Here is a 16,987-nt window from a genome sequence, read left to right on the forward strand (position 1 = left end):
GGTTTCCATGGGCTAGAAGGAATATTTGTATGGGAATGAGGAGTGACTGCTAATGTATAAGGCTTCTTTTGGGGATGATAGAAATGTTCTACAATTGACTGTGAAAATGGATATACAGCCCTGGGAATATTCTACAAGCCAGGGAGTTATGACTTTAAATGGGTGAATTATAGAACTATGTAAATTATATCTCAATAAAACCATAACCAAAAGAAGAAAGGCTAAAAACTTTTTTTAAATGTTTAAGAACTATCAGTGAAAATACAGAGCAATTGGAAAGTTGGTACATTGCTGGCAAGAATGCAGAAACGGTACAGCCCCTTTGGAAAGCAGTATAGCAGTTTCTTGTAAAGTTAAACACACTCTTACCATATGATCTAGCAATTCTGTATCTACGTATTTACCCAAGTTAAACGAAAACCTATGTTCACACACAAATCTGCATACTAACATTTATAGCAACTTTAATTGCCCAAAAGTGCATATAACCCAAATTTCCCTCTGTGAGGACGTGGATAAACACACTTGCACACCTATACAAATGGAACACAATGCAGTAATAAAAGGAACTGATAACAGACAAAACAGGGATGGATTCAAATGCATTGTGTTAAGTGAAAGAAACCAGACTCAAGAGGCTACATACTATATGTTTCCATTTACATGATTAGAAAGGCAAAACTCTAGGGACAGAAAACAAACCAGAAGTTGCCAGGAATTAGGGATTGGGAGAAATGTCCCCAAGGGACATGAGGAAATTTATTGTGGTGGTAGTTATGTGACTAATGGCTTTGTCAGAACTTGCAGAACACTATACCCAGTACACTGTAAAGAAAGAATGTTATTGTATCTTTGACTTTACCTTAATTAAAAAAAAAAAATCCCCATTCCACCTCCCCACCCCATGGTCCCATGAGAAATGAACTCTCATAGACCAGAGGCCCTGATGCTAGATGAGAATTTATCAGCTACCTAAAATTATGCCTGTTACTTTAACCCCTCTGCATCTAGAGGAAATGCAGTAGCTAGGGAGCACAGAAGAGCTGAAAGAGTAAAAAGAGAAGTTGACATTATCTGAAGACCAGCCCCCTCCCCCAGCTGCTAGAGGATTGCAGCCTAAAACCCTGCCAGACCGAGGGAGGGTCTCTGTTGTATAAAACCTTGAAGTCTTATTAACATTGAGCTGGACATTTGGTTCCTAAAATGAAACTGTTCTTACAACTGAGAGGCCAGCAAAGCTACGGGATTGACCTGAATTCAAATAGGGGTGTGGAAAGAATACCACAGAAAGGATTTGAAGGAACAGTGACAGATAAAATAAAGTGACTTTATGATCATCTCCCTGTTTACAACAGTTACACGTGGAGTCAGTATGCTCATTACCAAGGACTCTTATCTAACCCCTACGTGCTGAATAGAGAACTCCTTGTATTCCAAATGAGTGAAATAGTATTATTATAGCTAAATAGAATGTCATAGAAAACTGGCCCTATTTCCTAATGACCCAGCACCAAAACGTACTTCCTGAGAAACTGAATTGGGCCAACCATTCAAGCCTAAGCAGCAGCAAGGCATGATTCCGTGACCTTAGAGGTATTCGGATACCACAGATACCAAATGCTGTAAGACCCACCCCTACTAGAGGGAAACTTTGTCTGCCATGCACTCTACTGTGATCCTAGTGCCTAGAAAGGGGACTGTGACAGAGGAAGAAAGTGTGTTGAATGACCATGAATGGAACGCCAAGATGCAAATAGGAAAACGAGAAACAGGGATGGCTTTTCTTTCTCTAGGGTTGAAGTGCAAATTTTATTTAATTACAGTCCTAACGATTGTACAGATCAGGGGGCCGGGCAACTATGACAGTGAGTTGAGTCCCAGTACCCTTAAGAAGGTTACTGACTGTCACCTCAAGTCAGCTGGTGGAAGGGGGAGAGGGGCTGTGGTGATCCATAACCATCACTGAAAAGCTCTATGTATCAAACACAAACTAGGAGAAAATTTTGTTCAAATTCTCCACGGAGAATATTTTTATTTATTTATATTCTTCTTGCATACTCTAAAATGCACAGTGTGAATTTCCTTTCCTCAAAAACAGTTGTGAGCCTGGTCAGTTTATCGGAGCTCTTCAGAAGGTCTTCAGAAACGTTGCCTTAGGTTTGAGCTAAGCGAGTCACAGAGATTGGTCATGAACTACTACAAAATTACAGGAGATCTAGTTATAATCCAACAGTTACTAGAAAAGCGTTGAGAACACCAGACATACGGCCAGACAGAGAGAGTAATAGAGGAGCAGATGCTATTTAAGTAATGGGATTTCCATATAGAGGACTCTATGTACAGTATCAGAATTCTCTTACAGACAGTAAACTTATGCTTCAATCATTATTTTAAGGGCACTCTAATATAAATACAAGTCTCACTAATTTTAATCTTTTTTCTTTGGCTCACAAATGCACGAAAATACCATAAACAGTTTTCTGAACTTACTGCATCAATATATAAATAAGATACATTACGAATGGGAAGAAAATACAAGACACCTCTTTAACATGGTAAATCTCTGAATATAAATAAGCAATAATTTCATTTACCTACAATTTAAACAGTCATTGAAATCATTACATGTATTCTTCCCCTACCCCCACCAAAGGTCAGACAACAGAAATAGACACAATCTACACAAATTAGTCTCTAAAAATACAGCAACAGTACACCTGTAACAATGACTCTGCTACAATTTCCCCCTCACAGGATACTAATGGGGAGGGTGTGACTCTTGTCATCTAGTAGTACTTTGTCTCATCCGTCACCACTTCAGGCAGGAGAAACATGGACAAGGAGGTCAACTCTCACCAACAGTATGTCCCTCGGTCCCTATGACACAACATCTTGAAAAACGGCTTTCCTGGGGTTATTGGGCAAGCAGGTTTGCAGCATGTTTGGCCCCTCAGTAGTTGCTGAAGGTAAAGTTAATTCTCTTGGAAGAGGACACATGCTGTGATCTATCACCAAGCCACACTCACTATACATACATATACATATACAGAGAGAGGTATATATAACTGTACATATATACTGTGTTCCTAATGTGCAACTTTTTAAAAAGAACATTATTTCCTATGAACTAGAACAAGCTTAAGTAATGTTTAAACAGTAGTCTTCAAGATATTATATTTTCCCTCAGTGAAATAGCCTATGTGTTTCGGCAATTTATAGAGGTTATTCTAGAGTGCCAGAAGGAAAGGGGGTTCCCATAAACTCATGTTCTATGGAGGGCAGTTACAGATCCTGGCCCAGTCTCTCTATCTCCTCGATGAGGAAGTCAATATCAGACTGTGTAGCAGCTGGGTTCGAGATGACCATCCGGAAAAAGTTGGCCTTGTCCCCCTGGGGCTGGTAGCCAACCATGGTCGTGCCAGACTCCATCATCAGGGCTTTGATTTTGGGGGCCACCTTGTGATGGAAAACACAAAATAAAACTAAAGACCAATATTGACACAACTCCCTTTTTTAACAATGTAAACCATTTCCTCATTAAAAAAAAAAAAAAGATTTGCATTTTACTATTTGTACTTATACTGGTATAAAGGCAAATATTTTATATCCTAGTTTCTTCAGTGGTTAATAGCCAATGACTAAGTCACCCTATCATAATTAAGGTATCTCAGAAACTACCATGTGACTGAATTTTGAAAGTCAGTCATAGAACAATGAGAAAATAAAAAACAAAGACAAAAAACTCTTATGGGCTGCAACACAAACTAAGGCTTCTGAATAATCCAGAGCCTGGCACAGAGACTAAACATTTGTTAGATGAATGAATGAAATATTATATAAATTAAGTATTAATACCAACAATTACAAATAAAAAACTGGATATAGAAATCAACAACTAGAATGAAGCAGCATTAGAGTGGATTTGAACTTAGGAAAGGACATGTTAACAGACACAGGTTAGGACAGAAGTTCCTGGGAATACGTATAGCATTCATCTGCCCTGCACACCACAGCACCAACCTAAGACAGGGGTGCGTCCTTTAGAGGTTCCGGCTGTGTCTGGATCACAGCAAGGGGACAATCCAAAGCCAGAAAGAATATAACAAGATGGCTCCCTACTACCCCAAGTCTTTACTGTTTATATCTCCCCCATTAGAAGGACACATTAAAGTGTTCTGACCAGCCAGAGAAATTGCAGAGAGTTAGATGAGACAAGGAGAGAGTCCATACCCTGTGTAGTTTTTCCCGTCGTTCAGGGCTATCTGGAATGCCCCTGAGGCTTTGTGGAATATACCAGAAACAGACATTTGTATGCTCAGGCTGCAGAAAATTTCACAAACAAACAAAACAGAAAATTATGAGAACTTGAAGGAAAGCTTTTCCCAAACCCCTATGTGCCCTTGGTGGAAGGTTCTCAGACCAAAAAAAAAAAAAAAAAGCAAACAAAAACAAACCACTTTTTTTTTTAAAGAAGGGCGTCAAGTCCATCTTGAAGGCAATGTTATTTCTATACTAGGAGAACAATGCCTAGTTTATACAGTCATATCTGGCAAGAGAGTGGTTTCCCATAACCAATTTTCTAGATGATTGTAGTTACCACCTTAAAACACTGACTGTTAAAAAAGCATTACATTTGACTCACTTTTAAAAACAGTATTATTCACCTTGCCATTTTGTAGTGCCTCATATGTAGAAGATGCTGGGCACAGTTTATTTTGATACTGAATATTTTGTGAGTTTTATTATATTAATTCTGAATCTTTTCTTGATTACTCATGATTATCATAATGAATATTAATACTGGTTCTAAACCGTAAGACAGACCTCACTGAGATGCCTAGAACTGTTTAGTATCCCTGTCCTAAAAAATCCTATCCTACAGGAGTGCTGATGCATAGGAGCACATGTACCCCAATGTTCACAGCAGCACTTTCAACAATAGCCAAAACATGGAAAGAGCCTAAATGTCCATCAACTGATAAATGGATCAAGAAGATATGGTTTATTTATACAATGGAGTATTACATGGCAATGAGAAAGAATGAAATCTGGCCATTTGTAGCAACGTGGATGGAATTCGAGGGTGTTATGCTAAGTGAAATAAGTCAGGCAGAGAAGGACAAATACCATATGTTTGCACTCATATGTGGAACAGGAAAAACTTAACAGAAGACCGTGGGGGAGGGGAAGGGGAAAAATAGTTGGGGAGAGGGAGGGAGGCAAACCATGAGAGACTTTTGAATACTGAGAACAAACTGAGGGCTGATGTTGGGGGGAGAGGGTCATAGGACATGATGGGCATGGAGGAGGGCACTTGTTGGGATGAGCACTGGGTGTCATATGGAAACCAACTTGACAATAAACTATAAAAAAAAAAAATAAAGACTCCTATCCTTTTAGAGTTCTTCTGTATTCTTGCCATAATTTTTCCATTTCCTTCCTAGGCTGCTGTTTGCTATCACTCTGCCTTTCTCTAACTGGCTTGAGACATCGCATTTGTCTCTAATCTGCTAGTAGAATGTTTAAAATAGTGTAAATGATCTGAGTGCGGTCCCATAGGTGAAATGCATGAGCACTGTATCATTAAGTTGAAGTGCTCAGGGCTTTTTTTTCCTCGTCTGGTGACTCTCCAGTGTGTTCCTAATAGCTTAGGCTGCCTGACAAATAGAATAAGTTGAATGGAGGTGGTGTTATATTATACTGGGTTATGAGTGGATTTTCTTTTATTGAATACAGGCTCCTATTCCAACTTCCTTTATCCAACTGAGAGCTCCATCAGGGCAGAGACAGTACCTGTTTTGGTCACTGCTGTATGACCCAGTTCACAGCATAGGGTCTGGCACCAAGCAAGGATCCAGTCAGTACTGGTATGACAAGTACCTTACTTATTATGTGTAATGTGGAGATGAACGCATGGCAGAAGCAATTTTATCTTGTTCTCCTCATAATGAATCTATGTAAAGTAGAACTTCATTTTAGAACCAGTCTTGAAAGACAAAGATATACCATCCTATAAGCTTCTTAGAACTGAGAAATATTTATCATGGAAGTTCAACACAATGACTGATAATACACACCCAGGAAAGAGAAAGGATTCAAACATGCCAAGGAAAGACTTCTTGTCTACAAAGGACTGATCAAGAGCTGGACCATTTTAGAAAAGGCAAAGGGCCAAAGTCAGCCCAAAGTTATCAAAAGAAAAGTTCATAGACACAGAGGGAATGAAATGAAGAGTGCATAAAGATAAAAATTCAGAAGCAACCTCTCGCAAGCCTTTCTCTCAATGTGGGAAATATGTGGGAAAATATGGCTGCAGGAGCATCTCTCATAGATTTTCTGGAAATGCTATACACCTAGTCCACGATAACAACTTACCTCACCATCGAAAACCATCTCAAATTCCTCTCTGTTTTTAATCTTGGCATAGAGGTATTCAGCCAGCTCTAAGCATTTGTTGATCTGATTTTCAAATCCCACTGTGCCCTGGTTTAGAAAAAAGAAGTCATGTTTGTTGGTGATGGGTTGCATTTTCCTGTGACAGGCATTTGAGAAAGCTATGCTGACCTTACCTATTGGAAATTCATACAAGTATTCTTGGAGATGGTTACAAAGAACTACCTAATTAAATGAGTACAGTTTCTTCACAGCACTGCATGCAATAATATGAAGTGTGTCTACTCTCTTTTGAAGGCACTCTAGACTCTGGGCTTTTAGTTTCCTTCCAGTTACTCACAGCCTGGACCTGAAGCCTACTGCTAGTTTCCCTTGGGCTAGTGGTACTCAAAGTGCTACCTATTGATTAAGACCAGTCCACAAACTATAACCGGTGCATGATAATGTAAGAACAGAAATTGAGGAGCGCCTGGCTCGCTCAGTTGGTTAAGCGCCTCTTGATTTCGGTTCAGGTCATGATCTCAAGGTTTGTGAGGAAGAGCCCTGCTTCAGGCTTTGTGCTCTCTCGCTCTCTTTCTCTCTCTCTCTCTCTCTCTCTCTCTCTCTCTCTCTCTCTGCCCCTCCCCAGCTCGTGCTGTCTCTTTATGCCTCTCTCAAAATAAATAAATTAAAAAAAAAAAAGAACTTGAGATTAAGCAGTAAGAAACCTTAATAGCATTTTGATTAATTTTATATCTACTGAATTGAGGATTAAAAATTGATGTTTAAACTTTATATACTTTTTGATTTCATTTTTCTAGTAATTCATCTTTACTATATTGATCCATGATGGGTTAAAATAATCCAAACTGGTTCTTCACCACAGATAGTTTGAGAAATACTACTTTAGAGCCCACCTTTCCCAGCAGTAAGCCCTAGCCAAGCATGTCCCCAAACTCCCTGGCAGTCTACTTTCCACACGACAGAACTATCCCTTTTTGGTGACAGGCAGGCAAGCAGATGGGGAAGCCATTGGTCCCCATACATGCCCTGAGATTCCAAGAGCTCAGTTATTGACAAACTGGTTGAGCATGAGTTTCAAAAGCCAGCATGGCTGATTAATAACAGCGGCATGGGGGGTGTTGAGTGGGCTGGTGTTAACAAGGGAACAGATGCCCAAGGCTGACTGTGGATTGCTAACGGGCCTGGGCAGAGTCCAGCACAGGCAAAGCATGAGCTTCCCCAAGTAGTCACTGCTCAGTGCACACCTTGTCCAGTCCACTTTCCACCTGAGAAAGAAGCCCACACCCAGGTCACATCTCAGCAACCAATTCACTGTGAGTCAAACTCCTGGCAGGCAGTTCAAGAGGTTATTGTCAGGCAAAAGGAAGACACAGTACTATTTCTATATATAAGACAAAATGACTTAATGAGGGGGAAAAAGCTAATAATCCATTAAATCCTTCCTATAGAAGAAACATCTGATTAGATGTTTCACTGGAAAACTTTGTTGTTTTGGTATTAGTAGACACAATCTCAAGTGTGGAAATTATTAAAACTAATTTATACTAGGTAAATAAAAACAACGGTTGCAATAAAGAGATGTGAAATCAAAATTTTCTTTACTTGGCTGCATAAAAATACTTTTGAAACAAAGAGTCGAAATGGTAATCTCTCTCACCCATATTTAGGGGAAAATTCCAATAGTTTTCTTTTTTCCTGGACCCAGAAATACAACCCAAAAAATTAATTAATGCAGACATAGCATGCCTTAGCCTAGCAGTAGGATTTCTCACAATAAAGTATGCATTTTCCAGGATAGCATAAAAAGTACAAATAATAAGAAATCCATTATTTAAATAAAACTAAAAACTGTCACATATAACCCATGATTTGAGCCCTCATAAGAAATTCAGGGTTCTGCATAGAATAACACAGGAATTTTATCTCTCTTTATTTACATCTGCACTAAATAGTTTCAGCATCCCTAAGGACTGCAGTGGAAGTCCTTATCTTGGCATAATTTTTAGTTTTTATAAGAGAAAGTTATAGAAAACTTCATGTTAATTCAAATTGAGGAGACAGAATGGAAGGAGGGAGAGTCTGACATAAGGGATAAAGTGATCTCATGTGCAAACAGAGAAAATACAGTTAACTCAATTATCTAGATATTGATTACACACGTTAAATTATCTGTGATATATCTTTGCCTCTCTTTTGCCAGCCAGCCTGGGCAAACTGCACTTCTGCTTTCTTTCCTGAATTCACCCCTTCGTACCTTTGCTTTCCACATCAGCCAGAACTTGAAAATGTCCACGTGGCGGCCACACTGGATTGCCTTGTCCCCAGTGTCATAGGAGACGTCATACTGTTTGTCTGGCTGGAAAAGGTATCCTGCACACATCTGGTTGCATCCTTGGAGGATACCCTATCACGCAAATCAAGACAAGTTTGTATCATAGGTCAAGACATAGGACAAATTTGTATTCATAGGTCAGATGTGGGTGGCTTTGAAACAGGGCTGGTAGGAAGGAGGGGCTTAGAATCACATACAACCTTCCTTCTAAAGTCTTTATGAGGCCTTGCATCTGTTCTGATGTTTTTCTTGAAGACCACCCTTGGAAAAACCTTTGCCCCTTTCTCTTTGTCACTCTGATTAGAAAATGATTTTTTGTCTCAGATGCTTACAACAAGGGACCTACTGTCCCTCTAAGAGGCATTTAGAAATGGGGGGGGGGTGCGGAAGGGAGTTGGGTTGTTCCTAAGACTGGGAAGTGCTATGGTGTTCAACGGGCCAGGGGTGGGGATGTAAACTTCCTGCAGTGGGTGGAGCAATCTCAGGCTATGAATAATTTTCTTCTTAAAAGTGCCCTTCCCGCCCTGAACGTCTTCTAGTCTCTTCCAGGATCTCCTGTGATGTTACCAGACACTCTATTAAGAAAGGAGTAAGAGTTTGGATATGTTCTGGCTCCTACAAGCTGAAGACAGATTTTTGGAATGCCTTGTATGCAAACATTTTACTGGAGCAACAGTGCTTTGAGAGCAAGGTCCTATTATTAGATGCTTAAAGAACTAACTCATTTACAGAAGCTTTTCAGCCAACATTCCTAGTTGCCCTAGGTTGACATTTGCAGCTGCAGTTCCACCTAATTTACGTCAGCTCTTGGGAACACAACCCCTGCTAAGAACCTGCAGTATGTTCAGTGAGCACTTTTTGTATTCGCTGAGGTGAGAGTTCGCAGTTCACGCAATGGCTCTCACTTTTGTTTGTACAAACATGAAGGAACACGCAATGAAATGGTGCCCCAATAGTTTCCGTCACTGACAGGGCCCTGAGCACTGAAGGGCAGGAGAGGGCAGGAGCCAACAGGAAGCACTAGTTGGCTGGAGGCTGAGAGGCAAGGGCAGGAAAGAAGAGCAGTGGTTGTCTCAACGGGGCTGCCAATCTTGTGTTTCGTCCAGTACTGCGCAACAGAAATAAAACAACAGTCCATGCTTTTCTCTTCTGGTGCCTCAGAAAGGACATTCGGGCAAAGCTCATCTTTGGAGGGAGTACAGACCTTCTCCTTGACGAGAATGGCAGAGCACTGCAACAGCACGCCCATCATCTTGTGAGGGTTCCAGGTGACTGAGTTGGCCCTGCAAGAAGCACATGACACTTTGAGGAGAAGGTGCAGGAGTCAGCAAGCGGCAACTGTCCTCTTGAGGAAAACACCACCCAGGGCAACCGGAATTGGTATGGTTTTGATGCCTAGTCCTCCAAATTGACTAATCAAGGAGTAAACAAATATTTTGCAGGCAATCTCAGGGGCCTAAGTTGCAGACCACCTCTTCTAAATAACTGCTGTTAATAACAGCTAACACTGATGAAGAATACGTATTATGCGTCCTATTGTTCTGAGGGCTCTGCAGGCATTCCGTCAATATGGTATCATGCTTAAGGACTCAGGCTTTGGAGCCAGACTGCCCAAGTCTGAATCCTGGCTCTGACATTTGCTGGTGGGAGCAAGTAACAGAATTCCTCCATGCCTCAGTTTTCTCATCTGTAAAATGAGAAATCATCGCTAACAAAGGATAAATGAGCAAGTAAATACAAAATTCTAATAATCATTCCTGGAATATCTACCTCTCACCTCAACTCTGTGATGCAAGGACTCTTATCACCTCCAATTTACATGGAGAAATCGGGGCATGTAAAGGTTAAACGCAGCCCCCAAAGTCAAACAGCTGGGAAGTGTTGCAGCTGCAATTCAAGCCCAGGGAGTCTGACTGAAGAACCAGCGCTCACAACCCTTCCACTAGCCTGCCTCCCTCCAGGCGACAGACTGGCTTTTTTCTGCCTTCCCATTGATATTTATAAAATGGGCTGGTGACACTGACCTAACTACTTAGGAGGTGATATGAAGAGTGCACCTAAAAGCAAGGATCAGCTGGGTAACTCTAGACTTCGACTACTTAGCAGCACTGTTTAAATGCCAAATGAAGATGATATTGCCAGTTTAGCTGCAATGACGGCTTACCAAGCACAGTCTCCGAGCACTCACATCAGTCATTCAGACACAGTAAAGCAGTTAAGGGGGCACACCAGCTAGGACATTACAGAGACAACTGAGTGCAGTGTATGATGATTGAAACTTGGGTACCTTGCTTCAGTGGTTCACAGACTCCTTCCCAATGGCCCGGCCCACAGCTGGGCTTTGCACTTTAATGTCTGTGAAGGATGTTTTCCCCAGACATAGCAACGGGCTCTGAATTATACTCCCTAGAGCTAAATCCTTGCTGTGAATTTTTAACCTCTTCGTCTTGCTAAGGTCCTTTAGATGAAAAATAATTGTGTATATGTGACTAGTGGGTGTTTCAAGGAAAAATAAGGCCTGACGTACTTTTCCCCTTTGTGCATAATAAAATAACCTTTGTGAAAGAGATATGTGAAGAATTGTAAGAAAAGGTTATTCAATGTTTATCTCAGTAAAAATTATCAGTGTTGGAGCCGTATTTAAAAGGCAGCGGATTTAATCTTTTTTTTTTTTGTATAGCTATCATTCACTGAGTCATTACAAAATTATATTTGGATTTCATTAAATGTCTTAAATGGTTTTTTGAATGTCTTAGAGGTCTGAAGTAAATGTTTCTTTGCTGTTGCAAATGTGAAGTAATAAGGGGTACCCAAATGGCTCAGTCAGTTGAGCATCTGCTTTTGGCTCAGGTCATGATCTTACGGCTATGAGTTCAAGGCCTGCATCAGGCGCTGTGCTGACATCTCAGAACCTGGAGCCTGCTTCAGATTCTGTGTCTCCCTCTCTCTCTGACCCTCTCCTGCTTGCACTAAGTTTCTCTCTCTTTCTCAAAAATCAATAAACATTAAAAAAATTAAAAACAAAAACAAATGTGAAGTAATAAGATATGGTATGGATCCAATTTCCTTTAGAAGACACATGTGCTTTAAAACATTAGGGAGTGCCTGGGTGGCTCAGTTGGTTGAGCATCCAACTCTTGATTTCAACTCAGGTCATGATCTTGCAGTCATGAGATCAAGCCCCGAGATGAGTCTGCACTTGAGTGTGGAGACTGTTTGGAATTCTCTCTTCTTCCCCCCCAGCTTTCGTGCATGCTCTCTCTCAAAATAAATAAACTAAAAATAAACAAAATAAAATGTTAGAAAAGTATGGGCAAAATGGTTTAGATTTTCCTTGACTCAAAGATGGAAAATGGAGACTGCTGAGAAATTTAAGGTACAGTTGGACTTGCTCATCTACTTTTAATATATCATCCTCCAAGTCATAGGGTCATATAATTATGCTTCAGAGAGTAAGTCCCACTCACCTTGACACTGGCCTTCCAAAACTGAACCAGAAGGGAAGAGGCACAGGAGAGGTAACTCAAACTGAAGCCAGAGTTCTTGCTGTGGGAGAAGCAAGCTCCCTGTCCACCTCTCCACCTTGGTCTGCTCTCACCTCCCATTTTGCTCCAGCCACACCGGCCGTTTTTGATGGTCCTCCAACTTGCCAAGAACAGTCCTACTTCAGGGCCTTTGCATTTGCTCTTCCACCACCTGGACCACTCCTTTATGTAATCTCGCTTCCTGTCTCCCTTTATCAGGAAGGGTCTCTGACTACACGGTCTCTAATAGCATGCCTTGTCCTCACTGTTATCTAATCCCACTTTATTTTTCTTTCCTATGAGACTAAATATGTCTTCATTTATGAACATTTGGCTTCCAGGACAGTAAGCTTCAGGAAGATTTTAAATCTCTTAGTTGATAACGCCTTGTAGGCCCTGCCTTATTTTTCTTATGTGTACTAGCTACACATTTTTTTTTTTTTTTTAGAAAAGTGCCCTAGATGGCTGGACTGAGGCAGGGGACTGAGTGTTAACATCATGCCTGCCTGGCTCCTGATGGGTGCTCAGTAAATATCTGCTGAATGAATAAATGGATCAAGGTGAGTTCATTTTGGATCAATACACTGGAGTCAGGTTAAAATCATATCTGGCTTATGACTGCATTCTTTCCGATCAGAAGCTTCTGTTTCTGACACAAAATGTGCCAAGTTAGCTACAGCCTGTAAGCACAAGAAGTGGCCTTAATTCTAGCTGGTGGGGCAGGGGCCTGGTTCTCCCATGTCCCGGTAAGGGTGTCCTGGCAGCAATGAGTAACTGAGGAAAAGCCCAGATGGGTTTTGATGCCTCACTACTCCTCTGGGAAATCTTCTTTGCCTCTTCAGCCACCGTAGGTGACAGGAGAGGGAACTGCCATTTGCAATAGGTGCAAGATCCAAACATGCCAAAGGCTCTTGACCACCATCCAAGTAAAATCAGTGAATTGAAAACAGGAAACAGAGAGGGGGATGCTTCAGTTTGGGAGCCTCTGTAGAAATGGCTCCAATACTGGGCCAGGAAAAATAAACAGTGGAACCAGTTAGAAAAAGAAAACCACAGGGGCATCTGGCTGGCTCAGTCGGTTAAGCATTTGGCTTCAGCTCAGGTCATGATCTCACAGTTTGTGGGTTCGAGCCCCGCATCGGGCTCTGTGCTGACAGCTCAGATCCTGAGCCTGCTTCAGATTTTGTATCTCCCTCTCTCCCTGACCCTCCCTTGCTTCCACTGTCTCTCTCTGTCTCTCAAAAATAAATAAATAAATAAATAAATAAGAAAAAGAAAATCACATCTGGCTTAGGACGACCCACTGAACTTAAACGGTGAACAAGAAAGTAAATCAGTTAGATACACTAAGTGTCCTACCCCTTTCCCAGCTGTGAATTTAATGAGAAATAAGAATGAAATGAATCAGTTCCCCTTTTTGTGCCCTTGGCAATCTCTCAATTAGCCTCGATCCCTGCACTGCTTAGTTTCTCTTCTCTATCTCATGGGCACCCAGTAATCACATCTATTGTGCTTATCACATTGTGTGTTTGTTTACATGCATCTTTCTCTCTCTCATTTGTGATTCACAAGGACTCATTTGACTGGGAATCTTTTTTTTTCCCTTGATTTCCCAGCATATGATAATTGCTCAATAAATGTCTATTGACCTGCTGTGGGCTTAGTCAGACTGAAATAAGACACTGGGAATCAGGGTAGGGCACATCAAGGGACTGGGTGGCACAGCACACTTGATGGCCTGAATGAAAGGCAGCCTCAGGCTCAGGTGCTTACCTTTCTATGCCACTGAGCTTGTGGCGGTGTTTCCTGGACATGAGCAGCCCACCGCCCCAGGCAGCCTGTGAGGACACGGACAGAAGAGGGATGGGGAGCAGAGACATTTAAGGACCCAAAACCAATTACTCTACACCTCTAGTAAAATATGAGACAGAATGTAAGTGGTGAAAAACATAAGTCTGTTTGACAAAAAGAACCCACACTGATTATGGTTATTTCTCATTTGTCACTTCTCCAAAAGCTCCTTCAGGTTAACCTCAGAGTGGCTGCGTTAATGACACAGGTAAGTCAGGTCTGAGCCAATGGTGCCAAGACCCAAAGTGCTATGGAAAGCCAGGGATGCTCAGTGAGCCTGAGCATGGCTCCAGGTGTGACACAAAGGACTGAAGGCCGCCCTCTGATTTTCCCTGGGGTAGAATTCTATGGGCTCCTGAAGAAATTCCGAGAGGGGCAGCTCTGCCAGGCTTGGAGGTCCCATAACAGCAAGACATTTTTGTGGGTACCCTGATACATGTTTACTGAGCAGCTGGGGACACCACAGGACATAAGCATAGCCTTTGTTAGTCATGTGCTCAAATAACCAGGCAGATTACCCAGTTGTCCAGTTGTGAGAAGTTAAATATATAAGAGAATGGAAAGAGAAAAAGGAAAAAATATACCCAGTCACACATGTGGAAAATGTGCCTTTTGTGTTCCTGGGAAAATCGGGGACTAAATCTCTCAGTTGAGAATACCTTCCTTACACTGCCTTATTTTTCCTACGTGTACCAGATACATGTTTCTTTTTAGAAAAGTGTCATGAACGGCTGGACTGGAAGCAGAGGGCAGAGAGCCCAGATTCATGGTTACTTCCTACATACCATATCTTATACGTTTTCCCTCTGAAACTAGCTATCTTCCACTCTGTAGTCATCTGTCTAGACAAAAGCTTGCTGGCAAGATGGTAGGGACTGTATCTTCACAAGGACCACAGAAGACAGCAGTGGGCCAGGGAGGAGCTGGATGAGTCCTAGAGGATGCACAGCATGCAGTGTGAACCTGGTGTGAATAGCCCACAATGGGGGGCAGGGGACGAAGGGCTGGACTAACATGATGAGGAGAGAGGGCTGGCTGGGGCATTGGGAGCTGCGTGCGGCAAATCATAAAGCAGAGCTGTTTCCACCCCCAGTGGAGCGGCCACTCTGTGAGTTATGGTGCTTACATCAACATGTAGCCACAGGTTATATTTCTCACATATATCTGCAATCTCCTGTATCGGATCAAAAGCTCCATAAACAGTTGTACCAGCAGTTGCATTGACATAAAGGGGGACGTATCCCTGTAAGGGAAGAGAGACAGACTGATTAGTCTTTTCCACCCTCTCCTTTCCACATGAAGTAGAAGAACCGCAGTACATTTTCTTCTAGCAGAGATCAGCCAAGTGGGTGTGGTGTCAGATCCTACATCTGGGAGAATTCTTTGCTGGCCCTTTACTCATTTGTTCAACAAATAGTTTTTGCGTGACATTTATGTGCCAGGCCCTGCTGCAGAGCTGTAGAGGAATACAGCAGTGAGCACAACAGATGGAGATTTCTGTCTTTGTGGGTTAACATTCCAGTGGGGAGTGACAGACAACAGACAAAACTAAACAAGCAAAATATATAGTATGTTTTATAGTGATAAGTTCTATGGCATCAGTAAAGCAGGAAAAAGTGATGTGTTTAGAGTGATGGGCAGGTGGCTCTGAACATCATCTGGGTATTATACATTTTAGAAGCTATGATGTTCTTTTTTTTTTTTGATGTTTATTTTTGAGAAAGACAGAGCATGAGTGGGGGAGGGGCAGAGAGGGAGGGAGACATAGAATCTGAAGCAGGCTCCAGGGTCTGAGCTGTTAGCACAGAGCCCGACATGTGGCTCAAACCCACGAACTGCAGGATCATGAGCTGAGCCAAAGTCAGATGCTTAACCAACTGAGCCACCACTGAGCCACCACCACCAGGTGTCCCGAGGCTATGTTGTTCCAAGTGTATTGATGTAATCATTATACTGAAGCATTGTTTATTTAAAATACAGCAGAAACTGAAATATTCATGAATAGTGGACACAGTAAAATTTTGATGTGAACAAGAAATAAACAAGTAGAGAAATAGAGCTAAGACAGGTGTGGGGGAATATGGGGATCCTAGGTCTTTCTCAAGCTCAGCTCTACCTATGCCCCTCATTCAGTCCAAGCAACATTTCTATTCATCTCCTCTACTGCCCAGCAAACAGCTCCAGCTGGAGAACCGGGTACAAGGATGTAACCAAAACAACGAGGTGGTAAATGCCTGACAGCTACCTGGCAGAACTTTGTGAATACATCTGTTCTCTGAGATTTTTTTTTTGTTTCATAGAATTTATTAAGGCTGATTCACCAAGTACCATGGGCCAGCTGCCAGGGTATGGAAGCACTTTGCTCAACAGAGGCCTAAGCTAAAATGGTATTTGTTAAATTGAGATAATACCTAACCAGTAGCAAGTAAAAGCCTCAATTAGGCTATATCTTCGTGATGCTCGGGCAGTGGATTTACTGAAGTACAACAGACTAATCACTTGGCATAATAAAGATAGGACAAGTGGCTTAATGACTGAATTTCTCATTTTAAAAAAAATGACATTGTATAGACACAGCTTTAAAGTGAAATCATTTCATAAGTTGGAAATAAGCAAATACCTGAGAATATAATTTTAGAAACACAATAAAATTATCTCATATTATCAAAGATCTTTATTGTCTAGGGCAGAAAGTATTTTAAAATTTTTGTATATACCAGAGTGCAGGTACACCACAGAGTACTTACCTTTTGCTTGGCTTCAAGAATTTTTGCCTCTAAATCAGCTGGAATTATCTTCCCCCTGTAATTATTAGAAAGGGAGAGAAATTAAAATGAAGAATCAATGAGATTGCACATGAAAAAAACTTCAGCAGCAGCAAAAA

The 16,987-nt window shown here is 41.5% G+C and overlaps 1 protein-coding gene across 1 annotated transcript in view; it reads right to left on the bottom strand.

Annotated features, from left to right (window-relative positions):
- Positions 1-1,779: 1,779 nt before the first annotated feature.
- GAD1 (glutamate decarboxylase 1) overlaps positions 1,780-16,987 on the bottom strand; it is a 41,675-nt gene continuing 26,467 nt past the window's right edge. The window contains exons 10-17 of the mRNA XM_029934398.1: positions 16,851-16,905; positions 15,230-15,346; positions 14,026-14,090; positions 9,933-10,011; positions 8,651-8,800; positions 6,376-6,483; positions 4,231-4,320; positions 1,780-3,456 (exon numbers count right to left, since the gene is read on the bottom strand). Coding sequence (XP_029790258.1) covers positions 3,283-3,456; positions 4,231-4,320; positions 6,376-6,483; positions 8,651-8,800; positions 9,933-10,011; positions 14,026-14,090; positions 15,230-15,346; positions 16,851-16,905 — 838 coding nt within the window. The 3' untranslated portion in view covers positions 1,780-3,282. The remainder of the gene's footprint in view (positions 3,457-4,230; positions 4,321-6,375; positions 6,484-8,650; positions 8,801-9,932; positions 10,012-14,025; positions 14,091-15,229; positions 15,347-16,850; positions 16,906-16,987) is intronic.

The sequence above is a fragment of the Suricata suricatta genome, chromosome 3 (assembly GCF_006229205.1).
Source record: "Suricata suricatta isolate VVHF042 chromosome 3, meerkat_22Aug2017_6uvM2_HiC, whole genome shotgun sequence".
Classification (NCBI taxonomy): domain Eukaryota; kingdom Metazoa; phylum Chordata; class Mammalia; order Carnivora; family Herpestidae; genus Suricata; species Suricata suricatta.